This window comes from Balaenoptera ricei, chromosome 19 (genome assembly GCF_028023285.1).
Source record: "Balaenoptera ricei isolate mBalRic1 chromosome 19, mBalRic1.hap2, whole genome shotgun sequence".
In the NCBI taxonomy this organism is placed as follows: domain Eukaryota; kingdom Metazoa; phylum Chordata; class Mammalia; order Artiodactyla; family Balaenopteridae; genus Balaenoptera; species Balaenoptera ricei.
In genome coordinates this window covers 48226564-48244396 of record NC_082657.1, presented here as the reverse complement: position 1 = coordinate 48244396, position 17833 = coordinate 48226564, and the positions used below count along the sequence as shown (strand labels likewise).

The 17833-nt window shown below is 48.0% G+C and overlaps 1 protein-coding gene across 3 annotated transcripts in view; it reads right to left on the bottom strand.

Annotated features, from left to right (window-relative positions):
• The window catches only part of ZFHX3 (zinc finger homeobox 3), a 251991-nt gene that overhangs the window by 88656 nt on the left and 145502 nt on the right, over window positions 1-17833 (bottom strand). For all 3 annotated transcript variants that reach the window (XM_059905642.1, XM_059905643.1, XM_059905644.1), the window contains exon 4: window positions 14555-14786. In XM_059905642.1, the coding sequence (XP_059761625.1) occupies window positions 14555-14786 (232 nt within the window). The remainder of the gene's footprint in view (window positions 1-14554; window positions 14787-17833) is intronic.

The following is a 17833-nucleotide window of genomic DNA, read 5'->3' as shown; positions in this document are numbered from 1 at the left end:
CAGTCCCATTCCTCTAGGATCCTACCTGCTCTGTTTCACCATCATGCACAGGACAGTTTTCCTACCCCAAACACTAGAGACTATTTTTATCCCAACTTTGCTGTTTCATAAAACATACACTACACCTCAGGGATTTTGACCTAAAGTAAGTCTTCAGAATATCCAGGTTCACACATTTCATTGTTATGATAAGGGGTAGAAGAATCTAAGCAAATTCTATTATTCTCTATAAATTTAGGCTTCTTTATAGCTAGAAATGGCTTGGGGATCCAGTCCGTTTGAGAACCATGATAGAGTAAGACAAGAGTTGAAGCTTCCTCTCTCTCTCTTTAATGAACACCAAGAGCTCCCCATGGCAAGTGTCTGCTGGAGGGGGGCCAGGAAGCTTAGGAGATGCCGGCCACGTTTCAGGGTTGTCACGGCATGCCCCGGTCAGACCACTGTCCCCAGCCATCCAGCCACTTCCTCCCCACGTGGGCCCTCCCCTTAGAGAGTTTATTAACCAAGTGCTTGGGGGTTTGTGTATATTTATATTACCTCCTCTTCTCTCCCCTCTGTTCTACCAGGGCACGTTGGGGGAAAAAGTTATGATAAACTTTAATAAAAACAAAATTAAAATGATTAAACCTTTCATATCCGTTAGAGATAATCTCTCTTCTGCTGGCTGGTCAAATCTGGAAGAAAACAAATGCAAACCATAGCTTGCTGCTGCTCTCCAATCCCGGTCCCCACCTCCCTGCCCCAAAGAAACAGACAGAAAAAGCTGCCTGTGGCCAAATTTTTAAAATAAATTAGATCTGTCCTCACACACGGCAGCCAGGTGTAGCTGAAACATTCTTTCCAAATATCCATGATATATACCAACATCCTTCCCTCCAGGGCCCTTTCAATGCGAGCCTGACAATCCCAAAGGGACCAGGGCCACGAGCGGGGAGGAGTGACCCCCGTTATTGAAAAAGAATCACTATTTCCCATTTTAAATTTACTTAGCCGTGTAATACTGACTCACAGAAGGGAATGAAGGCCCTGCACCTGCACACCATCTACTGGAAATACACACACGCATACACACACGCCCCAGTCTGCATTCCTGATTAAAGCAAAGCCCAGAGAAAACAGTAGAGTAGGGCACAAATCTTCCTGGTCTTATGTGTTCTAAGGGAGTCTTCAGATCTGCCTGGGGTCTGGACACATGTCCACGGAGAGAAAAAATGGCTGCAGAATTAGATCAGGCCTGTCTGTCAAAGGCTGGCTAGACAGGCAAGTCAGAGCGAGGTCATCAGCCTCCCAGAACGGGATAATGACCTCTGGACACGCAGCACCAGGGACACCAAGAGAACACAGGTGGGGCTTCCCTGGTGGCGCAGTGGTTGAGAATCTGCCTGCTGATGCAGGGGACACGGGTTCGAGCCCTGGTCTGGGAAGACCCCACATGCCGCGGAGCGACTAGGCCCGTGAGCCACAACTACTGAGCCTGCGCGTCTGGAGCCTGTGCTCCGCAACAGGAGAGGCCGCGACAGTGAGAGGCCCGCGCACCGCGACGAAGAGTGGCCCCCGCTCGCCGCAACTAGAGAAAGCCCTCGCACAGAAACGAAGACCCAACACAGCCAAAAATAAATAAATAAATAAATAATAATTAAAAGGTGCTAATAATTAAAAAAAAAAAAAAGAGAACACAGGTGTTAGGGCACTGAGCACTTTCTGGATTACGATACTAAGTAGTGAAATGGAATTCTTGTCCAGGAAATACACATCACCCTCTGACACACCAAGATGCTGTGTGGAATGTGAACGCCCCTCAGAAGGTGGAGGGCAGGAGGAGACGGAAGGTTATTACTTCGCTCTAGTCATCCTAACACGTACCCTGCCCAGAGCCAGTTTCTCCTTCCTCACATACGGTGTTTACGCTGTAGTAGAGACAGCCCTTCCTCGAGTCTACAGGACACGAGTCTGTCCTGTGCTTCACACTTGTGTGATGACTCACCAGAAATGGATTTTGCTTTATAAAAAAACTGCTGACCCCTGGGCTAAACCAGAGAACTCCAAAGAGCTACGCTGATCCCAGAAAGTGGCTTCTAAGCAGTTCAAGGTCAACATAGTCCCTTCTCCTTGCGGTCATCCTGGCTCACAAGCAGCCTGCAGAGACTGCACCCTGTGGTGCCCCCTCTCCTCCCTGCCTGAGGGGCTCCTTTACTTGGGGATGACGGGGAGGGAGACAGCTCACATCTGTACAACAGTGGACATGCAAGTCAAGTTTCCATGGTAACCTGAACAGTGGAAGTCGCACTGCCACTCCCCTGCTCTGACCTTTCCCATCTTGATGGGAGCAAATTCCAAATCCCCCTGCATCCTGCCAGGGTCCACAGGACCGGGCTGCTTGGACCACAGCTCCCGGCTCGCCAGCCCTCTGCCCGCCTTCCCCGCTGCTCCTCCAACCAGCCGAGGGGCTGTGCACTTGCTGGGCCCTCTGCCAGGGCTGCTCCCACTCAGCTCCGATGTCACCTCCCCAGAGACCTTTCCGGAGCGCCTTATATAACACCCTGCCCCGCCTGGCTCTATATTTATAGCACCTTGCACACCTGACATCCTCTACTTGTTTATCTGGTGTCTGTCTCCCCCTTACTAGAGGGAAAAGTCCAGACTTTGCATTCTCTCCGGGCGGCTTTCCCAGAGCCTAGAGCGTGTGTGGCCACACTAAGGACACGCCCATGCGTGCAGGATTAAAGAGCTCCACTTCTGGCCTCAAACCAGTCACTGCTTCCCCTGCCGTGGTTCTCTTCTAAAAGAAGCAAGGCAAGTCAGACACTGTCTTCTCCCTACTTGTGCCTCATCTTCGCCTCTTCATTTCCAAACTCTTCAGCACTTGCCCATCCTCCTTATACCTTCTTTCCCTCCCTTTTTCAAAAATCACGACCCCAATTTTGATTTTGTTCTAAATTTAACTGCCTACACAGACTTCATTGCTTTGTTAATAATTCAAGACCCACGAACCCAAATTCCAGCTCACATCTACTACGAAAGCAGCATGAAAATGTCTGGGGCGGACACACGCTCGCATGGCCGATGGCCGGCCGTATCCTCATCTCTTAAGCGCCTCACACAGTTCCCGGGGACGGGCCGGGAACCACTCGTACAGACTCCCGCCCAAGCCCACCAGGGTAGGGCTGCCCCTTCCATTCTGTGTGGTTCCTCAGTCCTTCTTGGATTGACTCACACAAGAAAATCACAAAAGGGTTTTGAATATTAGGAAAACCGCGCACACCATTTCCAGTTCTCGGAGAAAACCGAGGCTTACGCTCTGCTGGCTGGAGAGTCACAAATAACTGCTGCCCCTTCTCTCACCTGTCTGACGGGTTTCTTCATTTCTACCCTGAGAGGATCCGGCAGTGGATTATACTCCTTTCTGGATATGAAGAACCCTGTCCCTGGGGCAAAGCGCTGCTTGTCCCTTGGCTGAGTTCGTCAGCCCACAGGAAGGAGGCAAGACACACCGGGAAGAGCGCTGCCCTGAGCCTCTGTCTACAGCAGCACCATCCGTGAGAACCTCCCGAAGGACATGCTTTCCTCTGTCTGCACCGTCTAATACAGCAGCTACCAGTCACACGTGGCACTGAGCACAGTCTGGAACAGTGGGAACCTGGAGACTTGAGACCTATGATGGCTGAGAAGCAGTGAACGTGCCTTGCTTTACACTCTTGCAGAGGAAGGCCCTTCTGGAGGTCGGCCGTGAAACCTGCACCCCAGATCCGCATCTGGGAAAGAGGAGGGCTGGGGAAGAGGATGCACCTGCCCTATGGACACGTGTGAGGGGTGGGCCCTAAATGAAACGGGTGAAAGCTCACACACTGGGGCCTTCACCCTGGAGGATCTGACACAGATAAGGTAAAAACCACGTGGAGTCAGAGTCCTGCACGTACTTCCGGCAACCGAAAAAATGCTTTGGATGGAAGCCCAGCCAACAGACACCATATAGAATTCTCTACCAAAGCAGGTCACAGAAGGTGGCAAGGTCTAGGGGGCGGGGGTGGGCACTTACTCCAGCCAGGACAAAACCCAAACAGGGCCACTGAACACCATGCACAAATCCACAAGGCAGCCGTGCTTGTCCTTGAAAGCACCCGTGGGTGACAGGGAGGAGTCACTACTGCTATAGACCCTCCCACAAGAGCCTCATACGTGACAGCCTACCGGAGAACCCTCGACAAGGGCAAGCTGTCCCGAGGCGCAGACTGCCAAGTTTCACAGGCACGAGACTATCCCTGCCTGGCGCTGGCTGTGTCCTTGGGGCTCATCAGTGGAAGGTCTGAGCAGAGGCTGTGCCAGGACAGGTGAGAAAAGACTCCTGGTTCAACGAGCTCAGTGGGCATAGTGCTCTGACCCCTTTCCTGACCTAACGAGGGGACTCCTCTGGAGTCCCCGGCCAAGAAGCTTGCTCTGTTTCTTCACAGGCCAAGGCCCTCCTCGAGGACCAAGCGCCGGGAGCAGGAAGCTACGGAGGGACCAGCAGGTACTGACAATGCTGCAGGAGGGCTGCGTCCAGGGTCTCTCCACCGCCCTCCGCCTCTGCGCCCACCTCCACCTCCCGCCCTCCTTCCACATCCAAAAGGACCACAGAAAAAGAAACAAGACACTGGCCTCAGATGTCAGATAGTCAACGTTACGGCCTGAAATGTGTTCCCCAAATTCATACGTTGAAGCTCTAACCCCCAACACCTCAGATGTGACTGTATTTGGAGAAACACCTTTAAGGCCGTGATTAAGTTAAAAATGAGTGTTAGATTGGATTAGGGCTCACCCCGACTGATGTCCTTATAAGAAGAGGAGATTATGACATACAGAGAGACACAGGGCTGAGCACAGAGCAAAGGCCATGGAAGAAGAGAAGCAGCCATCTGTATGCCAAGGAAAGTGGCCTCAGGAGAAACAAAACCTGCCAACACTTTGGACTTCCAGCCTCCAGAACTGTGAGTAAATTAAGTTCTGTTGTTTAAGGCACTCGGCCTACGGTATTTTGTTATGGCAGCTCTAAGCAAACTAAGGCAGTCTGAAAGGACAAACTCTGTCCTAAGCAGAGGATTTTAAACCAAGGAAAATGGTGAGAGAAAAGCACATAGATTCTTTTTGTGTCTTCATGAGAGGACAACAGATCTGGATAAAACTGAGTTAAAACAACAGACAGGCTTTTTCCAAGAAAAATCACATACTGTCCAATTTTTAATATTCTAATTAGAGCAGAAGTCAAGGATCTTTTAAAAGCAATAAATAGCTCTTTTTATTAACAAACACACAAAAGGTCTCAAGATATAGTCTTGAGGTATAAAACTATAAAAAGCCCTTTAACAACCACTCTGAAGGATACATCTTTACAAAGTCCTTCCGAACTCCCTCAGAACTGCTAATGGATTAGGCTAAAGTGGCAAAACCAAAAGTAAATGTCTATTTGAAAACATATTTCTCCCATACTGAGAAAAACTGAGGGGGAAAAAAAAAAGCAAAAAGAGAAATGGGAAAGCAATAAAGAATACAGCCTACACAGCCTGGCAGAAAGCAGGTGGCAGGTAGGCACCATATTCTTTAAAACGGAAGCCAAAGAGTTTTATGGAAAGTACAGCCCAAATCCAGCCTGGACCTGCAGGATCCCAGCGAGGAACCCAGAGCCAGGGTAAGTGTGTCATGCGCCCTCACAGCCGGCCAGCGCTGTCCGTCAGAACCTTCTGAACTGTTCCAGAAATCTGTTCTGTCCACCAAGGTAGCCATGAACCACATGTGACTAAGAAGCACTTGAAATCTGGCTAGTATGACAAGAGAGACTGAACTTTAAATTTTTATTTAACCCTAATTAATTTAAGCTTAAACAGCCACGGGGGGGGCTTGCGGCTGCCGCACAGAGCGGGCAGACAGAGAATCTGGAGGAGCCTCCGTGCTGCTCTCAAGGGGTCTAGAAACCCAACCACCAGGGGGCTCTGGACAGTGCTTATGCTGATTTGGGAGGCCAGAAAACTTTCCGCTGCGAGTCAATGTTTGAAAAAATCATGTGGGACTCTAATTCTCCTAATTGGGTCACAGTTTGAAGGGGCTTCTTCCTTAACATCTATAACTCTGAGAAGAAGGCTTTGAGCTATTTCTGTAAGCAAAGAGACAGATGCGTGTTCTACTTCCCTGGCCCCCTACCAAGGTCAGGAACAAGTTTAATATAACTAGCCCAAGAAATGGATTCTTTAGACATTCCTAAAGGCAAAACAAGTACAAATCTTCCTTTCTCTTGAAAAATTACATTTGGGCAGCACAGGAGGTGTGAAGTGCAGAGGCTGGGACGAGGATCTGCCCACGTGGTGGAGGACAGTAGATGGTGACCGCTCCATCCCGCTACCGCCACCCCCAACCCACAGGAAATCCAGGTGCACAACCCTAACCCCAACCCAGCGCAAACACCGACTCACGGGCTAGCTAGCCCTGTTCATCTGTCAAGCTGCAAACTTTCAGGCTCCTTGGATACCCCTTTCAAAGGTGACTTGGCAGAAAAGTTTCACTGAAGTGATACTTGGTGTGTCATCACATTCTCTGTCTCCCTTGGGGGTCCCTGTGTTTCTGGGCTCTCTGACATGCTCACAACCCTAAACAAGAGACCCCTAACGCTCACCCTCAATACCCACCCCCTCCAAAAGGACCCCCAGTCTCTCCTAATTCCAGTTACCATCAGCAGGCGCCTTTTTTTCTTTTATCTTTTTGCTGTGCCCCTTGGTATCACCCTCCCTGGAAGGGAGCAGCCAGTGTTGCTACCTCTCAGAGTGGGCAGGGCAGGGTGGCGATAAGGGCACACACCACTACCTACCCAAGGGGACAGCACGCAAGACAACTAGAGCCCCCAGCTGAGGACAGGGCTAACCGGGCAGGCAATGTCTAGCCATACATACAGCCCAATATATAGGCAACGTATGCTCCAGTGCTATATACTGAAATAAAACCCAAAAACCTCGACAGCTTTGACCCTCCCATAAAAATAAAGCAACTAGTAAATGGTGGATCCAGAATATCAAAGGGCGAATAAATGATAATCATTGCAACTCAGGTTACTGCAGCCAGATCTCAGATAATTTCTAAAAGGTGGAATGTCTTGGTGCAGATGCTCATCTCTTCTGGCGAAGACAGAGGGGAAACAGAGTAGGTGGGAGGTCGTAGACCCTGAACCCACTGCCCAAGGACTATCCTGGTGATGTCACATCGTCTCCAGAGGGACCCCTCTAGACCAGGAGCACGGGACAGCAGTGAACCAGCACTCTGCCCATGTCCACCTTCCAACACACCAGATCATTAGCATACTTTGCAGAGAGCAAGCAGAAGACTTTAATTGCCCTTAATTACCCAGTTCAAGAAAGCTCCTAGATAATGGCTCTTGGACTTCTTGCCTGGTATCCACGTAATTTCCCTGACTCTGGCTTCATTATATTCCTAGCTTAGAAGCAACAGCCTCTCCAAGATGCCTCTTCATAACAGACTCTGACGTTCCAGGGAAGACAGTGCCATCACTACAAAGCTGTGTTGTATGAAGAGACAGAGCCTTAGCTTCTACACTGGCCTGGGGTGTGGGTGTCTGTGTGTGTATGTGCACATGCACGCCTGCACATGCACACATATGCGTGGGAGGAGGGGAGGACACACTAGCATATACTTAGAGGAAGGACTAAAGACAAGGAATATGTAATCAGAAGCCATCACAATTACAAATGTAAATGAACAGGCAATTGGCGCTGACCTTTGTAGATTGTTAGAGGACTAATTAAGGCAAATCAGGAACTCTGTTCCAACAGAAAAACAAGACAGTACACACCCTAAGAAGTACTCCTGTCCTCTTCATGTAGATGCAAAATGCAAGCAAATCAGACAGTAATCAAACTACGTATACTTTATATTGGCAAACGGAAAACTATCTCCATGAACAAAAGACAACCAAGGTTCACCCCTTGGTTTCTTGTGAGCAATTTTGCTAATACCTCTGTCAATGAGCTCCACCACTATTTGAGCTCTTGCCATGTGCCTGACACTCTATTAGATCCCACCCATGAAACAGCCAGAAATGCCAATTACAAACTATGCTTAGAATGGTTAGTTTAAAAGCTTTAAAAAAAATTAGAGTCAAACTATACGCTATTCTGTAAACTCCATTTTTCATTTAACAATATTATATTCTCTTTCCATGTCGCTACATAATGATGTCTCTTTATCCCTGCACTGAAAAGCAGCTTTCTAAAAAAGCACACTGAAATTCACAATCTTTGTCCAAACAGTCCTTCATCAGGGAATGGATGTAAAACAGATCAAGTCATACTTTCTCTACTCCTCCATGAGTGCTTAAATTTTCAGTCACCCCGATTTGTTCTGACGTTCTTTTTACATTTAACTTTTCTAGTTAGAAATACTTTACCCCTACTTTTTCCCAAACCCCATGGACAAGACACTTAGAAGGAAAAAGGAAAGAGCATAACTGTTCTGGTTTTATGAAAACAGTGCTTCAGAACTGCAGAACCGGCCACAACATATTTTAGTGCTATAAGAAAAATTACACTGAAATTGCATATAATTTAGCCATTTCCAAAAAAAAAAAAAAATGCCTTTCATATTCAGAAGGCAGCCTTATGCCAATTTTGAAAAATCAAAACAAAAACAAATGAGAAAGTGGAAAACAGTACATTTTCTTATTCTCTTAAACTGTACGAGTTAAGCAGAACTCCCTGGAAGTTGGTTCAAAAAAATAACCCATCAAGTGAAGCCGGTGAGTGTTCCAGTAAAGGCTGTCACCAAAACCACATCATCACCTGGCCAGCTGTGTCTGCCTCCCTGACCCCAGGAATTCACTACCTTGAGTGCCAAAGATGTGTCAGTGAAGGAGGCCGCCGTCTTCCGCTCCAAGCAAAACATTCCCCTAAACTCTGAATGAGCGTGCTCTCTGTAAACTGAGCCACCGTCCAGTTGCCCCGGATGCCTGGGCTGGCATATTATGCAGTGTATCCACATCAAAAGCTGAGAGGAGAGCAGCAGCTGTGCCCCCAACTCAAAGTCTTGCACATAGTAGGTGCTCAATGAAGAATCATTAAATTACTTCCGTGCAATGTTCGGAGGTCGACGTCTCCGTGAAAGAGGGAGTTAAGGCGAGGGTAAGAGAAACAGGAGAAGGAAAAGGAGAGGAAGGCTGAGGACAGAAACACAAAGCACCTCTTGTCTTCTGGAAGCCCAGGGCACTGATAGAGTGAAATTAACTACAGTTTCACCCGGGAGCCAGAAATGCCTTCTTAATAAGCAAACAGGGAAGCTGATCCTACACACGATTCACCTACGAGAGCTTTCCATCTTGCAAGAGCTTCTGGTCAACTAAGGGGAAGCAAACAGCCGAAGCCAGCAACTGGGAGATATAACCCAGGGTGTGGCCACAACAACAGGCTTTCTCTTCCTTTATCTGTGTGTGGGGATGAAACAGAAAAGCCAAGTCCCAACAAAGTCAGGAGAACACTTGCTCTTGCAGAAAATACACTCAAGCCACAAATGGAAAGATCAGGTCACACACAAAAAATGTTGGGATGCAGTGAACCTCATCTAGTTTGGTTACTTTCTTTTCTCTGAGATGTATAATTCAAAGACTTTTTTTTTTTAATGGGAAGGCTGTGTGTGTGTGTGCACGCGCATGTGCGTGTGCGCATGTGTGTTTGTAGCATGGACAAAGACCATCACCCTCGGTTAAAGACAACATAATACAGGACTCAGGCTGCCCACTGATGCAAGGGTGAAGCTTGACCACAAGCAGGACCGTGTAGGGGAGGGTGGACTACTTATTAGCCCATGGTCAGCAACCAAGACTCAGTCCTTTGGTGCAGCAGGGCAGGACCTAGATGCTTTACGTCTGGTCATGAGGCCTCTCAAGGGGTTACAGGGCCTGTGGTGGGTGTAAATCCCTGCCACTGCCACAAAGTTCTGAAGGGCAGAGGAGACCTTCACAATTTCTCCTTCTCCACACTTCCATGTGGGTTGGCAGGCTACGTGGTCAGCCTGACTGATTGGAAAACACGTGGGCTTAAGTTAACAAATAAGATTTGAAGAAGTGATATTTCTGTCACCCACTGGGAAGAATCCACGGCAGAGTCCACTCCATCAGCCTCAGCAAGGGAAGCCCTGCCCCCTGCAGAAGGCGACAGGAGACTGGGGTCTGAGGTCCTGGGCTGACAGGAGGAAAGGAAGTTATTTCTGATGGCTTTTGTGTAAAACTTTCTTGTATGTGGATAAGAGAGGAGGAAAGAAAAGGAAGGAAAGGAGAGAGAACACCATCATTTAACCAGACGATGACAGAACACCAGGAACGAAAACCCTAGACAGCACCACCGTTTACACGCGGCTTAGCGTCAGAATAGGCAGGGCTCCCGAAAGGTGCCCAAAGATTCCCTGAGGCTGCCCTATGCTACATGAATGATGTTTCCAGCTGAAGATTAGTGTCCCAATCCTTACGTTCCAGAGGAGAAAACTGGGAATACAGGCATACCTCAGAGATATTGCAGGTTCGGCTCCAGAGCATTGCGATAAATCGAGTATTACAATAAAGCGAGTCACACGAATTTTGTGGTTTCTCAGGGTGTATAAAAGTTACATTTACACTATACTGTAGTCTATTAAGTGTTCAACAGCATTATGTCTAAAAAATGTACATACCTTAATTAAAAAATACTTTATTGCTAGAAAATGTCAACCATCATCTGAGCCTTCAGGGGGTCGTAATATTTTTTGCTGGTGGAAGGTTTAAAATATTGCGAGAGGGGCTTCCCTGGTGGCGCGGTGGTTGAGAGTCCGCCTGCCGGTGCAGGGGACACGGGTTCGAGCCCTGGTCTGGGAAGATCCCACATGCCGCGGAGCGGCTGGGCCCGTGAGCCACAACTACTGAGCCTGCGCGTCTGGAGCCTGTGCTCCGCAACAAGAGAGGCTGCGATAGTGAGAAGCCCGCCCACCGCGATGAAGAGTGGCCCCCGCTTGCCGCAACTAGAGAAAGCCCTCGCACAGAAACGAAGACCCAACACAGCCATAAATAAATAAATAAAAATTAAAATGGAGATTTCTTTAAAAAAAAAAAAATATTGCGAGAATTACCAAAATGTGACACAGAGACACAAAGTGAGCAAGTGCTGTTGGAAGAACGGGGCCCACAGACTTGCTCCATGCAGGGCGGCCACAAACCTTCTATTTGTAAAAGAATGAAGTATGTGGAGCACAGTGAAAGGAGGTATGCCTGTATTTTATAAAGTCTGTGTTTACAAAACTTGAAGCTGATGACCTTCAATGTATTAATTCTACTAGGCCCACAATGTCCCTTTTCTTGAAGACATTCTTCCAAGAAGTTTTTAAGAGTCAATTCCCGGCAGGAGGGAAAAGGATGTATTTTAAGATGAGTTATCTTAAAGGAGTTTCTAAACAGAACCGAGTTACTGTTAATGCCAGTATGAGTATTATCTAATAATTTGTCCCTTTTGTCATTAGTAAAGAGTATAAATAAACGTAGCTAGAGCGTACGAGTGGGAGGGGTGCAGGGTTGGGAGGGAGGTGGGTGGAGAGCAAAAACATGACTCCAGGCCAAAGACAATACAAAAGGATTTTGAAATACAGAAAGGAAGTCTATCATCTAGACTAAAGTTGCTCATACACTTCGGGAGGAGGAAAAAAAAAAAAACCCTAATACGCATTAAATGAGAGAAACCCAGAAGGCAATGGTGTAAGAAAGCAATTCCAGAGCAACTGCATAAATAGGAGTATTACATTATAAAACAGGGAACTGTCTGTTCCAGTCCATAGACCCCGGGTGAAATGGCAGCTGTACACTATTTAGTTTGGGGCACCTCATTAATAAAAAGGGAATTCTGAGCAGACTGAAAGAAAGAATTGAGGGGCGAAAGGGACCAGCTTTTAGCGGAAGATTGAAACAATGATGTATGCAGAGCTCGCAAAAAAAAAGAAAAAAAAAATTTTAAACCCTGAAATAAATAGGTCTGAGTATATTGGCAGAGGAAGGAGAATCCTGTGAAATGACTTAATAGCAGAATAATAGGGAATGGCAGGCTCAAACAGGACAAAATGCCCCAGTGGGGAGCAGGGATTCCCACAGCTGGATGGCACTGGCATGTCTGTGGGTGCTGGGCCCCGTCCCTGGCTCACATGCAGAGCCATGGGGTCAGACACGAAGCACAAGCCCCAGAGATTAAGACTGAACTTTAACCAAAAGAGGCATTTACAATACACATGGGAAGGCACAGTCAGTCTTGCAGTGACCTGGAGGTGACAAAAATCATCCTGGTACCCACACAGTACTTTCCCTAAGCAACAATTCAGACTGACTGCCGGGAGGACTGGCCCCTCCTCTGTGATAATCCTACTCTAGCAGGGGGGAAGCATTCTCGAATTTTGGTATATCCCATCACTGGAGAATCCGGTTTCATTTATACGGAAAAAGGGAGCAAAGCTACAGCCAGGTGATGGAGACAAGAGCCATGGGCAGAGGGGTCCATGAGGGCTCGGGAGGGATGTCTCCAGGAGGAAACAAAGCTAACAGATAAACTGATACAGCAGAGCCTTTGGAGATGAGAAAATATCTACTCTGGCAGAGAGTTAGCTATGAATTAATCATAGGTACCTAGAAAACCAGGGAAAACAAAAAAGTTGTACAAGAAGGTAAATGAAATTATAAAACTCTACATGGCTCAGCTGTGATTAATATTTATAGAGTCAGAATAATAAAAACACTGAATATTAATATGCCCCCAAATTATTAATCATAATGGAAGATGAAGGGAGGGGAAGATTGAATGTGTAGGGCGCCGGGGTGTGTGGGTACCGTGTCTGTGTGTGTATGTGTAAGAGAGAGTGCATATGGATTATGGGGGGTATGTGTGTGAGTGGTATGAGTGTGTGAGCTTGCACGATGGCATACTAGTAAAATCCCCATCTTCTGGAGTAGAAAGCCAATAGATAATGTGTACAACTTACCAAAAAAAATTTTTTTTGATCAAGAAATAGTAGTAGAAGCTCGTTAAGAAATACGGAAATAAGTAACAAAAGGAACAATTAAATTTGAAAGGCGGTGCTCTGGGGAATGGGACTGGCAGGGGCTATGCCATTTTTCACAGTAAGGTTTATATAACTTTTTGCCTTTAAAAACTTCATAAAAATGTGAATGACAACATTAGGATTAAAGTCCCCACATGGCCACGACATGTGAGAGGCTGAGAGGATGCGGTAGGCAATGGAGAGACCAAAAGGCCTGAGTCTGCAGCCCGGCTAGGTCATTCGACAGCATGCCCTCGGAAGGAGAAAGAGGTCTGCAGGGGAAGTTGTGAGCCCAGCGTGTATGAGGTGGCACCCATGAGAGGTCCAGGAAGCTGTGTGAAGGGCACGTGCCAACACCAGGAGACAAAGTTTCAAGAGGCTGGGAGCCGAGGGCCAGGCCTAGTGCCCGGGTGATGACGGCACGTAGGGCAGCCTGAGGACCACGAGCCGGGGTGTGGGGCGGGGGCTTGGGGGGTGGCGTGGAGGATAGTCCGGAGCAGCAGGAGGACAAGAGAGAAACACGTCCAGGGAAGGGCGCTTCCAGAAGGGAATGGGCAGCAATTTCAAAGACCACAGAAAGAAAAAGGCTCAGCACGTAGCCACTGGGCTCAGAAAATCCGAAGTCAGTGGTGACCTTCTCAAGGATGGTTTGATGACGAGAGGAAACGGGCTATGATAGGCTGACGTGTGAACAGGAGATGGACCAACACAGAGTGTTCTTTCAAGAATCTGAAGATGCTGTTGGAGAGAGAGTGGAACACAGGATTAAGGGAGGGCTTTAACCATAAATGGTTTTTAAAGAGACAGGTGACTGTCCTGTGTTCCCAACCAGAGAGAAAGGGACTGGAAGGGTGAAAAAATAAGAGAGAGGGGAGATTCTACCGAGTGAGGTCCCGGTGGGAGTACGAGTCACACAGGGAAGGAAGGAGAAGGGGACGGCGGGTGAGAGGACACGGTGGAGGCGGAAGTGTGGGGTGAGCTCCCCTGGAAGGTCTCCCCCCTCTTTGTGAAGTAACAGCCAGCACTGAGCCAGGAACAACTGGGTCGCTCTCAAATACAATCACAATGTTTATAACAAACACATGTTTCGATCTTCTCTGAAGTTCATTCTTACAGACCAGACTCGAGGTCACACACTGCCCATTCTCAACACTGAGCAAGACATCGTTTAGCGTTTGCTTTATGTCGATCTGAACCAAAACACTGAATCTAGAGCGCACCTCAGAAGAATGTGGGGAGAGGGGACAAAACATCGTCTGTTGTCTTGCTCCCTGGGCAGCGGCTTGTGACATCTGAAGAAAAGTGTGGTGCTAAGTTCCTTTAAAAAATGGGAAAAGCAACAATCCCTGCGTGTCCCCTTCAGAACACAGCGGTCACCTGTGAGGCTGGTAATGGACGTGAGGGCCAGCTGCACCAAGCCGCAGCCCTCAGGAGGCCACTGCCCGGGCGGCCCCAGGCCTCCCATGCCCGCGAGACCACTCACCGGGGTCGGTAGAGGGGCACCTCCGGATGGTGAAGATCTGCCCCAGGTCCTCGTCCTCCTCCGGAAGGCCCTTCTGCAGCCGCTGCAGCTTGCGCAGGCTCTCGCCGCGCTGATGCTTCATGGAGCGCACGTGCTGGATGAGGTTGAGCTTGGCCTTGGTGGAGTACTTGCACAGGACGCAGTGGTAGTAGCAGCTCTCGCCCTCCACGCCGCTCTCGTGCTGCTGCAGGTGCTACAGGGGTGATAAAGAGGGACACGCCTCGGGTTAGCCACTCCCAGCCCACCATGCCCTGGCAGCAGCCCAAGGACCCCTCACGGGGGTTGCTTGGTTTTCCCAGCGGGTCCTTCCCCAGCAGCTCTGGGGCCAACTTGCAGATAACAGAGTGAAGGGCTTCACCGGTACCAAGCTGGCTCTCGTTCCCGTCTCCCTCACACGCGTCAGCGTGCTGAAAACGCTGACGGATCCGACCCTCCCAGTATAAAACTGGTCTTCCTGGCACAATAATTAAAGGTTCCTCCTTCCACTCTCCAAAGTGTCCTGCTTTATTTAGAACAGGGGTCGGCAAGCTATGGCCCAAAGGCCAAATCCACCCTGCTGCTTATTTCTGTAAATAGGGTTTTATGGGAACACAGCCACATCTGTTAATTTGTGTATTGTCTATGGCTGCTCTCTAAACACCAGAGTTCCATAGTTGCAATAGAGACTGTTTGGGGCTTCCCTGGTGGCGCAGTGGTTGAGAGTCTGCCTGCCAATGCAGGGGACACGGGTTCGAACCCTAGTCTGGGAAGATCTCACATGCCGCAGAACAACTAGGCCCGTGAGCCACGATTACTGAGCCTGCGCGTCTGGAGCCTGTGCTCCGCAACGGGACAGGCCGCGACAGTGAGAGGCCCGCGCACCGCGATGAAGAGTGGCCCCCGCTCGCCGCAACTAGAGAGAGCCCTCACACAGAAACGAAGACCCAACACAGCCATAGATAAATAAATAAACAAATTAAAAAAAAAAATAGAGACTGTTTGGCCTGCAAAGCCTAAAATCTTATTATCTGGCCCTTTACGGAAAAAGTGACCAGCCCCTGTTTTAGGGGATGGTCCACATAGTCACCTTACCTGTATAGAATCTTAGGTCAGTAACACAGAGCCAAAGCTGCTGTTTGGCTATTTCACAAGAAAGATGACTCAAGTTTTTGTATTTAGAACTACAGACTATTCGGAGAACCCAAAATTAGGTTTTCCCCTGGATTAAAAAAAAAAAAAGACAGAAAAATAAATTTCTCCAGACTAGTTTCCCTGTCAACATCTCAAGGTCATTTGGCTTAGTGCTCAGATGGTCAAAATTACACTCTGTGTTGTGTTTGTGTCAACACAGTACTCTGATTTCAGAACACAGAAGCCCCAGAGCTGGCAGGAAGCAGGCACACACAGGAATAAAGTCTGATGCACAAGACAGTGGAGGCCATGGAAAACAGTTAGCCGACTCCAGACTTCTGCATTTAGGAGAAGGCTTAAAGATTATCCAAGCACAATGTTCACATCCCTTCGGGGCCTCTTTGAGAATATAGCTGAAAGCTATGGACCCTTTTTATTAGCAATTAGGGAACTGACACACTCCTGGTATAGGAAGGCCGCCTTCTTCATTCCAAATGGTTCATTTTAGGGGAAGAGGGAACTTTTCTATTGGGTGCACATAAAGCAGGAGAAACAATTCCAAAAAGTTTAAGTGGTTGACCCAAGGTAACCCAGCTAGTCAGTGGGAGAGAGAACTAGAAGCTGGGTCTCACATCCCCCAGCATCCTTCTGGAGGAGGAAGTTCAGATAATGTATTTTATGGGCTCATGTTTCCACCTGTCCATCCCTCTTTCTCCTCACCTTCATCCCCACCTCTAGTCCCCAGAGCCTGGCCCAAGGGACCACACAGAGTACACGATAAATGCCTCAGGACGTCTTTGTCCGGCCCCTCTCATTTCTGACCATACTTGCTCTATTTGATGCCCATGCCTCATAACTGTTTCTGGTCCTGCTTGGATATCTTTCTTGTCCACACTGTATGGTGAGACACTCAGAAAGCACAGCAGTCAGAATGTCCTGCACTCTGCCTAATACTGAAAATACCAGAGTGGCCCTAGCAGCACTTCCTATTGGATGACACGGCTCTGAAGCTCACGTGCTCACATGCACACATCCTATGTTCACGGAAAAAGTGTGAACATTCCAGAAGCACGTTTGGACCTCGTTGGAAGAGGAAATACGAATGCAACAATAGAGTGCTGTAGAAAAACTACACTACTATAATAACTTTTGCTCTGGGGCCAACTTGCAGATAACAGAGTGAAGGGCTTCACCGGTACCAAGAGAGAACAATCCCTTCTGTCCTCGAAATGGGTGATTTAACACACTCAAGTGCAGAACCTTGGAACAAAGCAATATCCTCCCTCCCTGCCCCGGCCCCGTACTAGCTGTCCTAGAACAATCACAACCAGAAGGAGTTTGAAGAACTAGCAAGCTCAGTGTTAACTGTCAAATTATAACAACTGAAAATATAAAGCTACTTTTCTTGAAATAAATTTGAGCTGATTTTTTTTTTAATCGTTTATCTTCAGTTTGCTGCCTCTGACATAAGGCTCCTCACAGAGGATTTCAGGAGTATGGAAAGCACCAAAGCAACGTTTTCTGGAGGCTGCAACCCTGGGGAGAAGGAGAGTCTGAGGGGCTAGGTGGAAAGGAAAATGATGCGCTCGTCTATGCTCTTTCTCCCCGACTTCTCCACAGGGACCCCCGAAAGCCAAAAACTGCACCAGGATATTCCTGGGAGCAAGAGTTTGGCTTGGGATTGAGGAACGGGAAACTTGTACAGGAGCCAGAAACTGCTGTCTTGGATCACTAAGACCAGAAGAATGACATTTATTAAAGTTTCAACAAAAACTGACTGAATGAAAGATAACAGGGAAAATACCCATGGCATCTAAAGCAGTAAGCTCTGTCGAGGGATTTTGGTGGTATCATGAACTATGAAATCAGAGCAAGTACCATTAATGCCCTAACCCCAAATTCTCATTACTTTCCCATGAAACAGGACTTCCTTGCACTAAAGCTCTGAATCTTAAACATAAAATTTTAATATGGATGTGAGGGTTCTTTTCCAAACAGCTGGGGTTTCCAGTCTCTGAGCCAGAAGAGAGAATAACATGGCCAAAAAGTGTTGGATGGGAGTTGTCGGATGTCAGATGTATTTTGTCCTCAAATCCATGGGTTCCTGGGTGACAGGGCTGTATAAATCCT